Source organism: Leptosomus discolor, chromosome 1 (genome assembly GCF_034619465.1).
Source record: "Leptosomus discolor isolate bLepDis1 chromosome 1, bLepDis1.hap2, whole genome shotgun sequence".
In the NCBI taxonomy this organism is placed as follows: domain Eukaryota; kingdom Metazoa; phylum Chordata; class Aves; order Leptosomiformes; family Leptosomidae; genus Leptosomus; species Leptosomus discolor.
The window spans coordinates 4,108,319-4,128,697 of NC_141391.1; the positions used below are offsets into that span (position 1 = coordinate 4,108,319).

At 46.5% G+C, this 20,379-nt stretch overlaps 2 protein-coding genes across 3 annotated transcripts in view; one reads left to right on the top strand and one right to left on the bottom strand.

Moving 5' to 3' along the window:
- RSF1 (remodeling and spacing factor 1) overlaps positions 1-8,158 on the bottom strand; it is a 62,870-nt gene extending 54,712 nt beyond the window's left edge. Inside the window, exon 1 of the mRNA XM_086475639.1 lies at positions 7,960-8,158. Coding sequence (XP_086331765.1) covers positions 7,960-8,158 — 199 coding nt within the window. The remainder of the gene's footprint in view (positions 1-7,959) is intronic.
- A 372-nt stretch (positions 8,159-8,530) lies between these two features.
- Positions 8,531-19,756, top strand: AAMDC (adipogenesis associated Mth938 domain containing). Of its 2 annotated transcripts, none has more exons than XM_086481651.1 (4): positions 8,531-8,560; positions 12,378-12,528; positions 17,808-17,903; positions 18,664-19,756. In XM_086481651.1, exons 2-4 carry the CDS (start codon positions 12,397-12,399, stop codon positions 18,802-18,804), a joined length of 369 nt encoding a protein of 122 aa, XP_086337777.1. In that variant the 5' UTR covers positions 8,531-8,560; positions 12,378-12,396; the 3' UTR covers positions 18,805-19,756. The 2 variants fall into 2 exon arrangements, with proteins under 2 accessions (XP_086337777.1, XP_086337778.1); XM_086481652.1 differs by lacking the exon at positions 8,531-8,560 and adding an exon at positions 11,524-11,533.
- The last annotated feature ends 623 nt before the right edge of the window (positions 19,757-20,379 follow it).

A 20,379-nucleotide genomic window follows, 5' to 3' on the forward strand; every position in this document is an offset into this window, starting at 1 on the left:
GCCTCCAGTAGGACAATATTACCAAGTCACTAAGTAGTTCCTCTTTCCCCCAAAACCTACCAGGTTTCTGCCCAAGGGATGCAGTTTATCAGCTACTAAAAACCACAAACATCACAAATAGTTATTCTGGATTAATCTTCATATCAACAATACTATTAAGTTTTTGAGAAGTTCCCATGAGCTTCTCTGTTTAGTACAGGCCATAAACAAGCTAATCTACATGTTACCTTTGGGATGGGCTCAGAAGTGTGCGTACCAGGCAGGAGGCACTAATAATTGCACAGACGCATCTGTCCACTGTTCCTACAGCAGACAATACCAGCCTGAAGTAATCCCAAACGTGAGAAAAAAGTTGCATTCACAGAAGGTGTAGAAAACCCAGGAAGCCCCTGAACTACAAACATGGATGCAGAGAGAGTATTCTGGGAAACTCGTACAGCTTCTGCAGACCTGTGAAGTTGGACAGTGCCAAGGACAAAGTACAGCGCTGATGTTCTGCTGAACAAAATACAACTTCCAGCTTACACACGGTGATGGCGTCACACACAACTCACTTTGACATTTATGAAGTTCTCTGACACAAATACACAGGACAGTCCATGGGGCTTCTTCCAGTAAACATCATCTCGCACTGGCCACAAGAATTTCCTCTGGCCTTCCCAGTTCTTATACACTTGTCCTGAAATAAGCCTTAAGACTGTGACTTGGAAGTAATACCAGAAGTTTTTCCTCCAGTTCTGTACCATCCAAATTGGACTGGAATTCAAAGCAGCTGCCTACCAAAAGCATACCGCCCTTCCTTGATGGAGGCACACGGTCCAACAGAACCTGTACAACCCCTAGGACGACTGAGCTTTGGCAGGGGACCTTGGATGTCCTGCCACAGCTTGTCTGCGCCTGGGGAACAGCACCCCAAGTTCCTTTTTTCCATGGCATTCTGTCATCTCTTTCAGATGGGCAGCATTACCAGAAAGAGACCGAACTGCTGGTCTCCCCAGTGTTTTCCTGTCTTCTATGTACGATCATGAGATGATGTGGAGTTAAAACTGGCCCAGCCAGCCCAAACACGAGAGCACACTGAGGTAAGCTGACAGGCCAGCTCAATGCACATAAAGACAAGAAGTCTCACCACGGAAAAACTAACAAAATAGGAATAGTTAAAACAAAGATATGCATCCATATACTATCATGAGATAATTAATTCCAAGATAAACTTAATTCACTACTTAAATGAATAACTGAAAAGCACATGTGGGTAAGGCATGCTGACCTTAAAGTCATATTAATCTAAAGGGACTGAAGTGCAGACAAGAGGAGCTTATTCTGCATTAGAGCCTTATTTGCCATGAAGTCAGTACAAGAATGACTGCCTCTGCTACTGATTTTCTCAGAATTTAACCCTGATATGCTGTTGGAGAATTTCAGCTCCAAACCACTGCAGTCTACCTTCAACAAATCTGTTAATCTGATGGCCAGAAACATTAGAGGTGTAGAACTTCCATCATACTCAAAAATAAAATAAGCACAGAAGTAATACACCATGTTCTTACGTTTACTAGATACGCTTTTATTCTCCAGTAGTTTTCCTGGAGAAGAGAAGACTGAGAGGAGATCTCATCAATGTTTATAAATATCTAAAGCGTGGGTGTCAAGAAAATGGGGCCAGGCTCTTTTCAGTGGTGCCCAGTGACAGGACAAGGGGCAATGGGCACAAACTGGAGCACAGGAAGTTCTGCCTGAACATGAGGAAAAACTACTTCACCCTGAGGGTGACAGAGCACTGGAACAGGCTGCCCAGGGAGGTTGTGGAGTTTCCTTCCCTGGAGAGATTCAAAAGCTGCCTGGACACTGTAGGTAAACCTACTTTGGCAGGGAGTTGGACCAGATGATCTCCAGAGATCCCTTCCAACCCCTGCCATTCTGTGGTTCTGTTGCTAAGTTAAAACTACAGCATTTTACTAACAGGTGGTGGATTAATGGCTTTGACAAACTTTCTGGTTCAGTCCCTAGGTGCAGCAGGGAAGCAATGATCTACTCATATTGCACATACACACAAGGAAGTTCAGCCTGCATTCAGGTGATAACTGCTTCACTGATTCAGAACAGCAGTTGAATTTCTTACTCATAAAGGAAAGGGTGTGAAAAGATATGAACACTCAGACCTGCAGAGCAGATGAAAAGTGTTACCTCCGACGAGCTGATACAGCTTTACGGCAGAAGCAAGCTTGTAATATCAATGTAGCCACACACTTGGTATGTGTAATGAAGAAGATTCAGCAATACAGAGCGTGTGAATAAACTCCACCCAGCCAGCATTACAGGCACTACCAACACCAGATGTCAGAACTTGTTCGTTTACATAAGAGGACACCACATGAATTAATCTTTCTGCACAGAAACCGGTTAATAAATCTGAAGTACAGTACCAATGATTATATTTTAAGTGAAAGTGTTTGACAGTACTCCCATATCACATTTATTGCCTACTTCAAACACTAATCAATCTACTGTGGCTATTACATGTTACTGCAACGTATCATGACTTTACCTAACAGTCACATCAAACCTCATCACTTAACAATCAACAGTACAGAAACACACTCGATATCAAACATTAAATACAAGAAAAACCAATCACATTAACAGAACACTCTGCTTCACTCCCCTATTCATTAGGAACATGCCTAATCTTGAGCCTGAAAGTCTGTCAAACTCCTTGTCATTAGATATGGTTGGCTTTTACTTGCTTTATTAAACAGCTACACAGCTTCCCCTGTTTCTCCCATACACATATTCAGCAGCAGTTTAACTGTTAATTTCTTCAGAGAACGGCAAGAACCCTTAAGCTTAATGCTGTAAAGCTTTCCAGAGGTATTGGAATGACAATAAAAAAACCTGAAATAACCCACTGAAACAAGTGACTCCAGCATACAAATTCATTTCAAAAAGATGTTAGGTGTCTAAAAGATTTAGAAAAAACACAGCAGCTCGTAAATATAACTTACTGCTTTGAAGCGTGGTAGCTCCAAAGACTGTATATCTTTTTCAGTTCTACAATGTGGTATCAGGTATTCTCTACCAAAAAAAATTAAAGAAACTATAAATGGCTTGCACAGATTTTCTACAAGCTACCTGCCGTTAACCTCAGTTCTCCTTATAAAGACAGGAAAGGGGAAGGGGAGAAAACATTTACAAAAATGGACCTACTACCAGGCATCTGCATCTCATCACGTCTTTACACCACTTAAACCCGAGCCAACACCTGAGTTTTTATTATCAAACTCCAAACAAACACAACACATTCATGCTGTAATTACGTGACAAACTTCTAGGCTGGGTCGATCTGTCAGGGCGACTGTCAAGAGCCCAAGGAGATAAAGAAGTTGGAGCTGCGGTAAGGATACAGGAGAGTGCCTCAGCCTGGAAATCCACACACCAAAACACACTTGGCTGTTTTTAAGACCACCTTCAGCACAATCATTCAGAATTCAGAATCTACAGCAAGATTCTGATGCAAGATTTTTGCTATTGTGCTCAAAGAATATGCAAAGCTGCATCCTTGTTACCACTGCAATCAAGACCAAATCAAACCCCATACTGCTAAGAGAAGCCTGCAAAGATTGAAGAGCTACCACAGCCTAACACACTTCGGAAGACGCCATTCACCTCCAGGAGAGGTTCCCCCATTCACACACCAGGGAACCTGGCAAACAGGCAAGTATTTTGCGTAGTCATGTGTAAAATTAGATCTCTGTTGTGCAAGCTAACATTCTACTAATATTTTCATTCACGAGAGACCAAGTGCTTAATTAACATTTATACCGATTCTCCAGCTATTTACCAGCACAAAGGAGGTGGTGATTTGATATCATGGTTCCTTAAACACAGCCCTAAATACAGATATAGTTCTTGCTCCCCTCTATCACATGTATTTACTATTTACATTTGCAACTGCCCTTCTGTTGCAAGTAAAACTCTTTAATAAAAAAAGCCAGCATATGTTTGTTAGAACAAGGAGAACAGGTATCGGTTTCATGTGATGATTTGTTCCAGTTTGCATGGTTTTGCCTTGGGAAGCACGCAGAGGCACACTGTATTGTTACCCTAGTTTTGCATCTAGAAGTACATACGGGTGTAATGACATCTCCCAGCCCTCAGGAGTTCCAGTTAAAATCCTATACTGGGTTGTTTTTTAATAAAACCTACAAGAAACAACTTTTTGAGGCATATCAGCTAGCAAGTTTTGTGACTTCACACGGTCACCACCCTGACAGACACTCGACTTCATTCTTTCCAAGGAAGTTCAAGATTGCTATAACTGCAACCCAAGTCACAACACTACGTAAAGCAAGGCTAAGCATTCTCCACTGCAAGAGAATTATTCTTTATAAAGTCTTCACCAGATAACCACGGGTCTCACTACTTTGTTTGAATAGCTGCAACCTTCAAATGAATCACCGGCAGGAAAAGTTGAGCTATTTTATTGTGCAGCCTTCCCAAGAAGCAGACTATTTCCACGGCTACCAGTTTATCCCACCATTCAACAGCGGCAGGCAAAACCAACACATTCTTATTTTCCTATTCAAGCACGAGTTACATTACCCACCAAATCCCACAGAGCATTTTAAATTGGCTTGCGTGTTTTAAGACCTGTGTACACGCAGTTAAACCATCTAACCTGCTACTAATACAGGTTAATTTGATATCTAAACTAGTCAGACTGCTACGGGAAACTATTCACTCTGCTGTCATTACTATCTGTCTTGAAATTCTCAGGTAGCAGAGGTAATATGGTAAAGTTCAAGTGTTGTCTGAGCATTAACAAAAACCTAAAATTCCTCTAAGAAATCCTTGACAGCATCCTAGCTGTCAACATCTGCTCAGCATCCACAAAGCATCCCTTCCTGTAAGGGAAGATTATACCTTGTTTCCTTAATAATGAACAAGCTCTTTGTTCTAATTATTAACAGGAAAGAAAATATGGCTGTTACACAACTACTGAGCAACATTCAAACTTGAGCTCCTAGTTCTCCTTGAGGCTCCTAATATAAAGAAAATTACTTCTACTGGCATCTTCCAAGAGTAAGTCTTCAGACAAGACAATATAGGCCACGGTTTGTTTTGTTTTGTTTTTTAAAAAACCCCCACACTTTTGAAACTGCTGAGCATCAAAATAGCGTTAAAGGCAATCAACAAAACCCCCAAACTACTGATTCCCTTCCTTGATTGCGAAATGAACAAGGAAAGGACTTCCAAACAGCTGTCACTTGCCAGTTGAGATGTCAAACTTGGTCCAGATTTTAAGAAGTTCAGAAAAAAACCACTTTGAGCTATTTGCTTAGATTTTGGTGTGTATTACTGTCAATGCAAATCTACTGTCAAGCAATGCTGGTGTCAAAAGTGAAACCAACTGTATACAACTGAAATCAAAATCCTTTTGCCATCCAAGGAAAACTACATATGGTTGGTAAATAACAGATGTTCAGAAAAAAAGGGCCACTTCAGTTTTCAATCAATGTTTAGCAACTTTATGACTTGTAGCCTTAAAATCACCACTTTGGGAACCAACTGAAGAAAAAAAAAATCATGTAGAGAAATCTAGTCACTGCAACCGCTTTTCCAAATGCATAAAACACACCAGGTAACAGCTACCAGCACCACAAACCAAGCCTGACGAGTTGGTAGTTGTCAAAGGAAAAGAAAACCCCTATCACATAAGTTATCCCACAAAGCTTCAAGAATCACCCAAGTTTGTTTTTCACACCTCCACGTTTTCCTTCTTGGAGATAAGAAAATGAAAACAAATGCAGCACCTCACCAGACACAAGCAAAAAACCCAAGTAATTTAGAGATTACATTTTCAGAAGCTAAAACCTCTCCCATTTGGGGAGACTGTTCTAAAGCAGTGAGAACAACCTGTCCCCTGCCAAACGGGAAGGGCAACAAAGAGGAAAGTTTAAAGTTTTGGCAAGTATCAAATCAACCCATAACACAAATTCCACAATGCAAGTCATTTGAAAGCTTTTTAGAAAAGAGTTACGCAGTAATCACTGCCCTACTGACCCCCTCATCATACAATTAAAGGCAGTAGGATTTTTTTTTTTTAAATCAAATGCACTTAAAACACGGGTCACTACCTCATATCCTTTAATTTATTCTGCAGTGCATACAAGAAAATTACACACCCACTTATGTCTTGTCACACAGTAAAAGCATTACTTTTCTTTACAGACATCACTGTAAAAGGAATATTTTCATTTAAAAAATCAAAACTTTTAAGCATGTTGGTGGTTCTTATTAATAAGTTTTGCAAGAGTTTAACAAAATAATGCTTTTTCTAATGAGGCCTTTATATAACACAAGAGATACAGGAATGCTGGGGAACTGACTATAAATACCTATTTTCACGAAAAAGTTAACCCTGTTTTTAGAACTTAGAGGATCTCACCCGTCCTCTCATCCTGACTAGGCGCCAGACACCCAGAGGAGAGAGCACATTAACCTTATTTCGTTACATTTCAGCAGCGGCTGTCGCGAACTCACCAACAGGACGCCTGCACTTTGCGAAAAAGCAACTTCCTTTACACCTACACACCGATTTCATCAAACACACCCCACCCCCCCCCCCAGACAGGGTGGGTTTGGTGGGGAAGGAGACGAGAGGGAGTGCCTTTTGGGGCAAAACCAGGGGCTTTTGGACCCAAAGCAGCCCTGAGCTGGGCTTCTCCAGCAGCAGGAAGTTTCTATGGGGCCTTGCCGAGCATGCGCCGTGAGCTCCACGGTCTCCCTATGTGGCAAGAGTGCAGAGGCACCAACCAAACCAATAACAGAGACAAGAGACCAAGAGCAACAAGCACCTTCCCCTCTATATTCCTATCGCCGCCTCCACACAGCCCTCCCTCCCCCAGGCTGCTCTCTTGGCCCGGGCCCTCCCACATCCATCGCACCCGAGGAGGAATTACAGAGTCTGGCAACCAAATCTGCTACTGGAAAGAGGAGAGGAGAGGAGCAGCAGCTTGGAAGAAAACAGTGGAGCGCAGAACCCATCCCTCTACCTCGCACAGCTCAGGTGGCGGTGGGGAAGGAGCGAGCAACGAGCTCATCTCCCAACCTTCCCCCCCCCCGCCGCCCCAACTACCAGAGGGGACGAGGAGGAGGAGAGAAGGATGGAGATGGCACACAATGGCTGGCTGTGTTTGTGGGGAGGAGATGGCCTACAACAAGCACTACAGCAGCAGCCGTGGGGAGGGCTTCTCTGTGCCCCCCCGCCCAATTCTTCACCCCACATACACAGAGAGGAAAGGAGCGGGGGCGAAAGAGCATCAGGACATTGCCTTGTGTGTGTGTGTGTGTCCTTCTTGCTTCAGGGGATAAGTCAAAACGGACACGTACATGGGGGGGGGGGGGGGAATGGGGAGGGGGGGGGCAGCGAAGGGACCCCCCGGGCTGAGGAGAGGAGACGGAAGAGGCCCGCTGCCAGCGCCGGGCTGAACAAAAATAGTTATTTCAGCTGATCCTCTTTTCTGCAGGAGTCCCACCCGCACAGAGCTCGGGAAGAAACCCAGAGAAACAGGGCGCGGGGGGGGGGGTCACAGCCGGCAATTGGGGGGGGGGGGGTGTGGGGGAAGATCCCTCACCTCCTTCCCGTGCTCCACTGTGGGGGGAGGCAGCAGCTCCTCCCCCCCCCCCCCCCGAAACACACACAAACAGCTGCTCCCCCCCTTAAAAAAGAAGGGCCAGGCAGAGGGGGGGAGAGGGCTCCCCTCCCCCCGGAGCGCCGCTCCGGGAATCCCAGGCCCCTCCTCTCCCTCAGCGCGCTCCACCCCCGGGGCCGGGAGGAGGCGGGGGGGGGGGGGGAATAGCCCCGGCCCCCCCCCCCTCGGTCCCCCCGCCCCATGGCCCCCCCTGAGCCAAGGTCTGGGGGGGGTGGGGAAGCGAGGAGGTATCCGGGCCGCTCACCCTGATCTCCGGGCTCCTGCGGCGGCTGCAGGACGCGCTCCAGCTCGGGGAAGGGCAGCTCGGGCAGGTCCAGTAAGGCCCCGTAGCGCTCGAGGAAGGAGCAGACGACGGCGAAGTTAGGCCAGGAGCCCGGGCAGCACGGGCCTGCCGGAGGAGGGGGAGGCGGAGATGGAGCCGGAGGAGCCGCCGCCGCCGCCATCTTGGACCTGAGGATGGAGAAGGAGCTGGGGAGGGGGCGGGGGGAGGGAGGGAGGGGGCGCTGCCGAGCCGCGCCGCCACTATCCCACAATGCAACGGCGGGATGGGGAGGGGAGGAGGGGAGGGGGGCGGCAGTTAGAGCGGCGCGAGGCGACTCCCCTCCGCCGCGTGCGCCAAAGGGGAATGAAAACAAGGCGGAGCGGCGGCGGGGAAGGGCGGGGCTATTTATAGCGGGGCGATAGGCCGCCGGCCTGGCCAATGGAAACGGGCGGAGGGGCGGGGCCGGCAGGTAGCGCTGGCCAATGAGAGGGCAGCGGGCGGTCCCTCCCACCCTTTAGCCCTCCTCGGGGTAGGTGGAGGTTGCGGCCGGCGGGGCAGGGGTCGCGCGCGCGCGCGCGTGGCGGTGAGTGCGGGCGCGTGACAGCCGTAGCGGCTCCCCTCAGCGTGAGGGGAGGCGGCGGAGCGGGGGCCGGGCCGGGCCGGGCCGGGCCGGGTCTGGTCTGGTACTGGTCCTCTCCCGGTCCCGCGGGCGGGGAGCTGCTCCGTGAAGCCGGCGGCGGGGGCGGGGGGCGGGGGGGGTGGAATGAGAGGCGTGAGGCGGCGGGGCCTTGGGCCGCCCCGCGCAAGGCCTTGTTTCGGGGGGGGGGGGCGGGTTCAGGACCTGCGCCGCCCGCTCCCGGCCGCTGCCTCCCGCGGCGGGCTCGCCGGTGTACCCGCCTCCCCGCGGGGTTTCTTTCGGTTCTTTGTGCTTTCCTCCTCCTTCCCGCCCCCCGCCTTCTTCTCAAAATGCTGTTCATCCCCTTCTCTTCTTCCCAGCGCCCCACCCTCCGTGACCTCCCCCGGTGACTCGCCTTCGCTCCCCAGCAACATCAGATTACGGGCTTCCCGAAAAAAAAAAAAAAAAAAAAAGTTTTTCTACTTCGCAAACTTGACCCTTGCCCCCTCCCTACCCAGTTCATTTAAGCTTAGCCTGTCCTTTCTACTTGCCTTTCTGCTGTCAGTTTTTAAATCCTGACCTGCTTTTCTAGCTGCTCTGTCACTTCAGAAATCGCATCGGCTGCGGGGAAGTCGCCCACCTTCACCTCTTGACCCCGTTCCCAGGCAGCGCCGGAGAACCTGCATTGTCTTTTGATACCTCACGGGAGTTGTTCTGCCCGACACTTGACATACGCCAATTTACTCTTTCACCTTTATCCTCTTTGATCTCAGGTTGCACCTTGGATTTTATGAAACGGTCTTTCCTTCTGCAGTCTCTCAATAACGTACTCTCTGGTGCGCTGCTCTCATTCACCTTTTTTATTCTGTTTGTTGCTGGTGGTTGCTATTCTGATTTAGCTGCACAGAAGACGGGTGTGCTGGTGATTTTAAAATCCACTTGCTTGCCCGACTGCATCCTCAAGGTTCTTCCATTTCATTCTCAGCTATTTTTTTCCTTTTGCCATCCTTAGCCACTGCTTCATTTCTTTCTTTCAGTATAGTCTCCTTGCATAAACTTGGATTTTTCCTCCCTTTAAACTCTTCTGCTTCCTTTATTTCCCATGTTTTTAAACTCCCATAACTTTGCTTATCAATTCCTGAACCACTTCTCCTTATCTCTTTGGGTTTAGACTGCTGCAGTTTACAGAAATTGCTGTTTTAGGTCATACTTGTGAGTTGTATAGTTCATGGTCTATTTTGATCCTAAGTGGTACTGTACATTTTGGTACTGTGTATTTGTCATAATGAATAATTAAAAAAACAGCTCATTTGTTGGGGAAATATTTTCCTACTCCTTGCTGGTTGATCATTGGACCGTGGCCTGCATTGAGAATGTCCAAAGTTCCTGTTAAAAAGTTCATTCTTACTCCAATTTAAGATACTCTTATTAATTCAAATAGCCTGACCTTACTGATATTCTCTGGCAGTATCAGGGGAAATAGTTTTGCATTACAAATTTTTATTTATGGCTTTTAAGTTTTATTTCTTTGTTTTGATTTGCTTACTTTCGTGCTGTTTGGAAAAGATAGCATGGAACCCTTGCTCTCCCATTTGCAGTTTGTGCCTTTTGATGGCATCGTCCCAGCCTTGTAAAACTATTTGGATTGGGAAATCTGATATTGTTGATCATTTTATTGGTCATTCGCCTCTGTCTAACCTCCAGGTCTAATTCTGCCATTTCCTCTCAAAACGAGCACAGGCAGAAATTATTTTCATTCTTCAGAGCCAGATGCTGGGTGGTTTATTGAGCCTTTACTCTTTGGTTGATGAGTGATTTCATTCTGTTGGGACTGCTGCTGGCTATTTCTTCTGCTATAATCTCCCTTCAAGCAGATTTTTGGGAAAGTGGCCTTAAAGACCTTGGTTTGAACCCATTGCGTTGGGGATGTGTGATGAGAGGATCGAGAACATAAGGAATCCAAGGAAGTTTCGCTCCCCTATAGCTGCTTGCCTGGCTTCCCCTTTGGCAGGGCACGTGTGCCACTAACTTCACAAAGGAGCAAGAGAGAAAAGAGTCGCCCAGCTGCTCTGTGGAAGAAGCACCTCTGGCAGACTCGGTCCCGTGCCAAATCCCAAGTAATGCAGCTCCTGTGATGTTTGAAGCGGGATACTGAGATCCACTCCTGGCAGTCAGAGAAGAGCGTGTCCTGTCTGGCCGTGCTGGGGTTTGCTGTAGTACGTGCAAGACGGGAAGGGAGGCTTCCAGGAGGACTGGAAGCCTGGTAATCCAAAGATTCCTCTTTTGCGAGGGCTCCTTATTTACCCTCTGCCACCAGGGTTCCTGTGATTTATTTTTTTTCCTGGTGAATTTGAACAATTAAAAAGTAAAGGATGAGAAACTGCGTATCTGGAAGGATCTGCCTGATCTGGCTGAACCTGCTCTAGCTGAAGGTGTCCCTGCTCACTGCAGGGGGTTGGACTAGATGAACTCTAAAGTTCCCTTCCAACCCAAACCATTCTATGATCTGCCACTGAGGTTTTCTGGATCAGCCAGGAGCAGAGCTCCTTTTACTGCAGAAACAACCAGTTTTCTTCACCATGCGGATTTCAGACCATCTTCCTGTGGGAAGGAAAGGGCAGAAAGGTGACCCTACCCTTGAGACGTGTCAACTCACAGCTGGCCTAACGCGTTCCCAGGCTATCACCGGGCCGTTCCTCTCTCCAGGATCACACCAGCAGTCAGGCTGCAGTAACCTGAAGGACTGGGAAGAGGGCGTAAGCTTTCCCGAGGCCGTCCTCTGGGAGGCGGAGTCCCTGCCTTGCTGATGCCCAGCTCTGACTGTGACAGCAGCTCTAAAAATCACCGCGGTTAATACCAAAAAGCAGTTGGTCAATAGCAGCGCCCATAAGGCCTCAGCTGGAGGACTGTCCAGGTCTAGGCAACAGCCGTCAAAGACAGGTTCATACCAATTGTTGGCTGCTGGGGGGGGGGGGGAAGGGAGAAAATAAGCAGAGATTTAGAAAATGTGACTGAAGCGAAGTGAAGTTCATTTAATCTAAAAGAAAGGAAAAAAACCTAAGAGCTAAGTCCTCAGGAAAACAAAAGATGGTGGAAAAGACAAAGATTAAGCTGTTCTCCTTGTCCACAACAGAAGAGATTAGAGGTAATGGGTTTAAGCTGAAACAATGAAGATTGAGGTCGAACATTAGAAAAGTTATTATTTGGGTGTTTAACTGTCCTGAGACATTATGTTGGGGAGACTTGGATTCCGTAAGGAGTGACTGGGGAACCTCTGGGTCTCTGAAGTCTTGTTTGCTACAGCAATATGGCAATGCCCTTGTTTTTCTCTTGGGTTGGTTGGTTTGGGATTATTTTTTTTTTAACCTCATTTACCGCTTTAAATTTAAATTTGCTGGCCAAAGAAACAGTGTATCTCTCAGATATTTTAGGAAATTATTATCATCTTCGTTGTACATTTTAGGGAGAAGATTAAAACCCAGATGCGAGAGGATATTCTGGGACCTGATCCCTGTTGATAGTTTTAAAAGTTGAGCACCCAATACTTGTACAGATTTAGCATGTAAAATGATTTGCCCAAAATCCTGCACAAAATCCCCAAGAGGACTGGTAATTCAACAAATCTGCTGATCCTCGGTTCAATTCTGTTGTCACAAAGTCAGGTGGATAAAGCCTGCAGTAGCGTTTCCTTCCTAGCTCCTTGGGGCAAGGGCAGAATTTTCAGGTTTTATTAACGTGCAGCATATGTTAGCCTGATGTTATGTATTAAATATCCTTTTTCCAGACTTTGGTTCGACTTTGTGATGTCTTCCCCTGAAATTGCTTCCCTTTCTTGGGGTCAGATGAAGGTGAAAGGCTGCTCTACAACGTACAAGGACTGCAAAGTATGGCCGGGAGGAAGCCGAACCTGGGATTGGCGAGAAACTGGGACTAATGTAAGTTTGGTGTTTACTGTCCATCCTGCATTTTAGACGGGACTCTGAGAACGGTCCAGAGAACAGTTGTTAAAGTTCCAGCCAGGCATCCAGCGAGCTGCCTCTTGCTTCCATCTGACCGTTAGACTTCTCCTGGGAAGAATGGAGCCGCTGTTTCGGAAGCGACCGTGCGGAGAGGTCAGAGGACTGCAGGCACACAACGTCCGGCAGGTGACGGGGTGTAGCAACTGGTGCCACCAGTCCTCAGGGCTACCCTGAGCAGACCGCCCTCACGCACCTTGGAGCTCTGCAACAGCCTTCTGCGTTGGGTTAGGAGTGTAACCGTCATAAGATGCTTGTAGCAACCTCTTTCAGCCTGCCTGAACAAAAGTTGTCTTGAGCGAGATGGGAAGGTTAAAAACCGTTGGCAGTGACTGACCTTACAACAATGCGTGTGGTTTAGCTTGTATCTTCTTCCTTGGGGTCCCTTGTGCTTGTTTTAGAGGACAAATATGCAGATACAGTGTCATGTGCACTGGTTGCTCCACGAAAAGCTCACAGTCTAGCTAACAACGCGACGACTTTTCTTGGTCACCCTACACTAAGTGCTTGCCCTCACAATTTTTAAACTTTATCTGTAAATGTTATCAGAATTGTATAAAAGCACAGGAAACAGTATTGACGTTCTAGATTTAGAAGCAGCACAGTCCCTGTTGCATTAGGAACTTGATGTTAATTCTCCCCATATTAGGGCCAGCACCAGGATGGCTGGATTGGCTAGAAAAAAAAAACCAATTCCATACTTTCTAAGCAAAAATGAAAGCACAGAAGAACTGCATACTGACCAGGGCTTAGACCCAGCACCTGCAGCTGTAGCCACGCAGAGGATACAGCTCTGTTGAATTCATTTTGCCACAAGTGAAGCCTTAGTTTTGGAACTTCGTCTTTGAGGGAACCCAACTTTTTCAAGCTGTCAGGGTTCAGTTTCTACAGAGTATACAACACCAAGAGAAGGGTGGTGCTGTCATGCAAAGGTATCTGTACCTTGCGGAGAGGAAGATAGCTATATAGGTAACTTTTTAAAATGTATTTATGGTCTAACTATAAAAAATGACGTTTTCACTGGCTGTCCAGAGCGGGGCAGTTGTGTGGTGAGTCACTTTTTGTTTTTTAATATCGGTTCCCTGGTTTGTGTGCACATATGACTGGAGAAGCAGAACAGATACAGTAGCTGGAAAGTTCACAACTAGTTCCCAGCTCAATCACATTTTGATATTCATTCTGGCCCCCTTGAAAACTTTGGTTTCAAATTATAACCACCCCCTGGCACTTAAGAGGCTGCGCTTTGCTTTTGAAGTTTCTAACGAGGGGTATCTTCAGGTGACAGGTAAAAGCTTTAAGTCCATAAAAGTCCTTACAGGAGTCCCCCAACTGAAACAAAAAAAATGAGTCTGTGTTAAATTAAAATCAGAGGAGAAAAAAAAAAACCAAACCAGGTTGGGTTATTTGGAGAGATGGGTTTTCTGACATCCTTTTTATATCATCAGGAAGTTTTGGGGTTTGCTTTATATTGATCACTTGTAAAGCTCCCGCTTTAGGTCTGTTCTATCCCCTCTGCAGCTATGAGGAGTTGGGTGACTGGGTTTAAAAATGAATAGCCAGCGACAAATGTGAGAGCAGAACTAAGCTTTTCTAGACTGCATCTCCAACTCCAGAAGAATTATAAACCAGTGAATCCAGTCAGCACTGGGAACAGCAGGATTCACCAGATGCATTTTCTGCACGGTTCTGTACGGTAGACCACGGTGTGCTTACTGTCTTTGAGCATGATTTTGCTGCGGGGAGGTGGAGCTGAAGTTTGGCAAGCGAGCAGTGCCGGTCACGTCCCGCACTCTAGTTGGGAATAAATTGCTTCCTTTCCTTCTCTGCTATCAGACTGCTGGCTGGTACGTAATTCTTTCATTGGGAAAATTGTGTAACTGGCTCTGCAAGGTCCTGTAGCTGAACACTAGTAGTTCTTCTGGCCTTAACCCTTGGGGATGTGTCTTGGTTTGAAAGACAGGTGTCTGCGGAGGAAGGCAGGAGCCTCCCTTGAAATGGAAAGTGCAACCCCCTTCCCTCCAAATTATTATAATTTTGAAATTAACGGGCCTTCAGGCAAAGATATGGGGAATAGGAATAACAGTTCTTTACTAATATGTATATATATATAACACAAGGCAGGGAAAAAACAAACAACCCACTGGTTTACACTGGCAGAGTCAGAACTACAACCTGACACCCTGTTAGGGTGGCAGTAGCAGTCCGATAAGATGCTGGCTGCAGTCCTCCTGAAGCGATGGGTGTAGTTCTGTGGAAGCAGCGATGAGGTAAAAGAGTCTGGTCTTCCTCCGAAGGTCCAGTGGTAGGTAGGTAGCTCTTGTCCTCTGGAACTCCAGTGGGGGGAAAAGCTCCTCTGGGAATCCAGTGGAAGAAGGCTGCTAGGGTGTTGGAGATCTCAGGTTTTGTTTAGCATGGACTGCTTAGCTCCTTCCCCCCGGGCAGAGCATCTCACCATGGGATGGGGAGTCGTGAGGCAGTTCCTTGATGGGCCATTAACAGGAGATAGCCCAGGAGGGAGTTCTCGATGGGTCAGGTGATAAGGCATTGTTGTGCCCATGAACAGGAGATAGTCCAGAGGGGGGAGGCAGGGAGCACCGCCCCACCTGGTCTCAACAGCTCCTGAAGATGGTAATAGAATACTTTTTTTTTCCTTTTGGCACATTTTACACTGTAACCTAGGACAGGATGAAAGGCAGCCTCCCTGGCTGGCTGCATTTCAGTGCCATCTGCTAATGGGAGAAGAGAAGTAGGAATCCTGAAAGGAAGGCCAGGGAACAAAACAGGCCAGAGATTCTGCTGCCCTTCCTCTTTCCCTCCAGCTGGCAGATCAGCCACGATGCAGTTCCTCCATCATGTTACACGTTTCCTTTAATGGCACTAGTTGCCTACAGGACATGCAGAACTCCCCGCATCAGAGTGCCTGGGGTGACCAAAGAAAATCCTGTTGTTCCATGGCTTTAATGTCTCAGGAGTGTTTATCAATGACAGCAAACCTTCCCCAGCAATCTGATTATTGGAGTTGCACTAAAACATACCAGTTCTTTTTGTCCAAGTTTCGAGTCTGCTTTAGAAAACCCCAAAGGAGAAGCATTACCTATTCTGTCAGAAACCTGTCCTTGCGGTGGTTTGCTCTGAGAAAGCTCTGTGTATTGAAGTGACCTCCGCCTTCGAGGCGTGGATAGCAGATGTAAGGGCTAAGGGGAGCACAGCTTTTGGCCCTGGCAGCCGAAAGGGACAACTGTGTCCTGGGGTGCATCGAGCATGGCGTAGCAAGCCGGTTGAGGGGAGTGGTTGTCCCACTCGACACCCCACTGCTGCGGCCCCACCTCGAGTTCTGTGTGCAGTTTTGGGCACCTTGGTACGAGAAGGATGTGAAACTATTGGAGTGTGTCCAGAGGAGGATGACCAAGATGGTGAGAGGTCTCGAGGGCAGGACTTCGACAGAGCAGCTGAGGTCACTTGGTTTGTTCAGCTCGGAGAAGAGAAGGCCGAGGGGTGCCCTCATCGCAGTCTCCAGCTTCCTCAAGGGGGGCAGTGGAGGGGAAGGGGCTGATCTCCTCTGGTGAGCAGTGGTAGGACACGAGGAAATGGAGTGAAGCTGTGTCAAGGGAAGTTCAGATTGGACATTGGGAGAAGGTTCTTCACCAAGAGGGCGGTCGGTCCCTGGAAAAAGCTTTCCAGGGAAGAGGTCCCAGCACCAAGCCTGTCAAAGTTCCAGGAATGTCTGAATGATGCTCTTAGTGATACGGTTTAGTTTTAAGCAGTCCTGTGAGGAGCAGGGAGTTGAACTCAATGATCCTTGTAGGTCCCTTCCAGCTTGAGATACTCTGTGAGCTTAGAGAACCATAAAGGTGAACTATCTCTGTGGCTGAAATTCCAGATACCAGCCAGGCTAAAGACCACTGGGTGGGATAAATTTAATCTGCTCATTGGAGGTGGCACTTTACCATGGAGGGTTTCCCTCACCTGCAATTTCAGGAGCTCATGTGTTTGTTTCAGCTTGAACTTGCTCTGTTCTGCAAGCTGAGGCAGTGGCAGGGCTGAGAAGAGAATCCAGCACCTCGTGTGAGGCTGCAGCATCAGCTGCTGAAGACTTGGGTAGGGGAAGAAGAATACGAGAGGACCCAAGGACGTCGAGGAGAAAAGCTCACTAACTAATGGAACAGCAGAAGCCAATTGTGAAGCTGGTGCTTTGACCTGACTTCATTGAAGCAATGTGGTATTTTCTGGAAATATAGAGGGTAAACCATAAAAATAACATTCTCCAGAAGTCCACCATGGCATTACCTACTTCAAGTGAGAAACTCATCTCAGTCCTGTAAAAGAACTTCAGAATCCTACCAAAAAAAAAAAAAGGGGGGGGGGGGAGAATAGTATTTATGGATCAAAAAACATGCACACCAGAGAGGGGCCAAATTCTAGCCACAGGCTGTGCAGCATCTTAACTCTTGGCCATAGGGAGACACATTGAGTCCAGGAGGAGAATTAGTGCCACAATAGTGTTTTATATTAACAGGAGTATTTGTGGATTCATACATTTAACATGTACTAGTAGTACATGGCTGTCCTTCTTTAAAAACGCAGACAACATGCTGTTAAAGCTTTTTTTTTTTTTTTTGAGGAGTTTGGCTTCAAATATTCATTGCTCAAAATTAAGAATAGTGCAGAAATTGAAACAGTTCACTGAAATGAAGGTAACCAGTATGTTTCAGTCCTCTTTGGTAAGTGAGGTTTGCAAAGTAAACAAGAGAAGAATTTAATCATTTTAATTATTGGACGAGCTCTTTGTGATTCAAGTGAGTAAACTTTGGCTTGCTGCAGTCTTCGCTACGGAAAGATTTTGTCCATTTGAAAGCAAAACAGCGATACGTTGCAACGTGTTGATTTTCACTTTAGCTTTTAGTATCTATAAGATGCTAGTTGTTAGATGGTTTAGAAATATGTAATGCATCTCTTTATTTTTAACTGTTTAATGAAGAACGATAATATTGCCATCAGTTGATTAACTATCATCCTTCATCCGCATATAAAATACCTTTCTAATTACCGATGTTACCTACCGCGTGTATGCAGAAGAGAGGGTTGTGTTGCATTTTGGTCCTGCTAATTTACCCTGCTGCTCCGTGGCCAGTTTCAGAGCACATTCCTGGCTGATGCTGGCAGTACACAGACTATCCTTTTCCTTCCCTGACCCTTAGCATTCTCCGGGAGTCCAACCAGCTGACCTTGAAGAAGTTGTCAAGAAGGGGGTTAAAACTCTGGTGATTGGTCGTGGCATGAGCGAGGCTTTGCAGGTAGGTTTTTGTTCCGTGAGAAACATAAACTAGAACTGTTTTGGTTTTCCTCTCCCTCTGATGGGGAGCGGGGCGGGGCAGGAGGTAATCTATGATGATAAGAGCGGGGAGAAAATTCAGGATGCTGCATTAGCATGACTGAGCTTCTGCCAGGAGACCCTCTTCCTGAAAGAAACACCGTTTGAGCTCCTCCGTATTAACGTCAGCGTCAAGCAGCGAACAGGTTTACGTCGTGCTGCAGGAGCAGTTTAAACGAGGAGAATTTTGTACAATGTCATTGGTCGCCCCCTCTTAGAATTGGTTATGAAGTAGCTCTTAGCTTGCTGTAAATACTTGGATAATTAGGCATTTTTGTTGCTGAGGTTGGCAGGGTGTCACTTCAGCAGACAATCTAGCCACGAAAGCTCAGAAGCCCTGAGCTTCGCTTCACGAGAGGCAATTCTTCCGCTTTTTTAGTGGGGTGAGTGACGCCATATTTAGATAAATTACCTTTAGCTCCAGTTCTCTTTATTTTTGTAAGAAAGGGCTGCATTTTGCACTGTTAAGCAGGGATGGGAGGTAGTGTAGATAAAAGTAGCTTTAATGAAGAGCAAAAAAACCATAAATCAATCTTAGAAATACCCAAGCAAATTATCCATTCGGCTGCTCTCAGCTACTTAAGTGCATCCAACAAATGGCAGCAGTACCTGTTTTTCTTCGAGCCGTACGGTGCGAGAGGGAAAGAATCTAATGCTCTTCCCATTTCCTTTTCTCTTCTGAGGTTCCACCATCGACTGTGGACTATCTGAAGAAGAACGGGATTGATGTGCTGGTCTTGCAAACAGAGAAGGCTGTGGAAGAGTACAACGCCCTGGCTGCTCAGGGAGTCAAAGTGGGGGGAGTCTTCCATTCAACCTGCTGAAGCGTTGCAGCTCGTTCCGCCTCCCTTGGCCGCAGCCAAGTCGCGGACACACCTCTCCGCTGAATCAAGTTACGGTCAGCAGTGTGTGGGTTGATGTGCCAAGGCATTTGTGCTCTGCCTGAAATGCAAGGCCAGTTTCTTAGTTCTGGATTTCAAGAGTTTGGGAGCTCACAAAAGGGGGCTGTTAATGAAATCATTTAATTGCAGAACCACTTCCAATCTTGAGGTTGACCTAATCTTCCTCTGAAGATTGTCCATATTCTGGTTACTTAACTTTTCACCCTTTGGCTAAATTAAGATACTAGGGTTTGAATGCTTTTGTTAGGAAATGGCCCAAAATTACATTATTGGCTGTTGGAGTGCAGCCATACGGTAGCTGGTGAGTCCAGTCAAGTGGTACATTGGTGGTAAAGAAGCATTTTACCAGCACTGTATAAATAAGTTAAAAATAAAACCAATTAAAAAGCGAACCTCTGGGTTGCCTCCTGCTGGCGACTTCGGTGAGGATATTGGCTGTGCAGATCTGTTTGTGATAATTCAAGAACTTTGCATAATTTAGCACTTTGAAATTTTACAGTGAACCTAGAAAAAGGAAAAAAATGTCTGTGGGGAATAAACGTAAAATCTGGGCCTTAAAGAATTTCCCTGTTTGGAATTGTGAGGATTGAGCTGTGCAATACGCATCTGTTGAAAAGTCCCTTTGTGCTTAAAATCATGAGGAAGATTTGTCATAAAGCTACAGTTTGCAACAGAAAATGTTGAACTTGAGGAAATCAGCCTAAATTGCTGCTAGCAAGCTGGGGATGGATGTGAGAATTCTCACTGGTCATCGTTACCTGCTGATTTAAACATTGTGCCAACAAGCATATTATTACATTGAAAAATCTTACTAAAAATTTCTTGTAGTTGCTGTTCTTGCTAAACTTCTAGTAATATGACCCATTACAAGTTACCTACTGTAGATTTCTTTTTTTTTTCCCCACTGGACTCACTAACTCTTGATCTCTGCACATGAAGTCTGTGTATTACGGAAGCACAAAGATGACGCTATAAAGGCCCCGAGGCACTCGGGGCTGTCCAGGTGGTAGCAGAGAGGCTTGGGTTGGTAGGAGCACGCAGCGATGTTCCCAAGCCCCAAGAATAACCCTTTACAAAATACTACGTTCTTTTTTCTGTTTGTTTGCTCCAGTCATCATTTAAAACCTGTTATCTGATACAACACAGTGTGGTGTAAAAGCGAAGGGAAAGTTTTTATCTTGCGATCTCCTGATTACAGCAACGTTTGCTGTTAGTGGAGCTCTATTTAAGGTGACATCTTACCTAAACCAGCGAGAGCCGCCTTTCCTGCTGCATCTGTGTTCTCTGACACAGCAGCCGGTACAATGCCCCTCAGCACTGCTATGACGTTCTTGTGAATAATTGTGTGAATCACAGAATCATTAAGGTTGGAAAAGGCCTCTAAGATCATCAAGTCCAACCGTCAATCCCACACCACCATGCCCACTAAACCTTGTCCCTAAGCACCACGTCCACACGGTTTTTTAACACCTTCGGGGATGGTGACTCCACCACTTC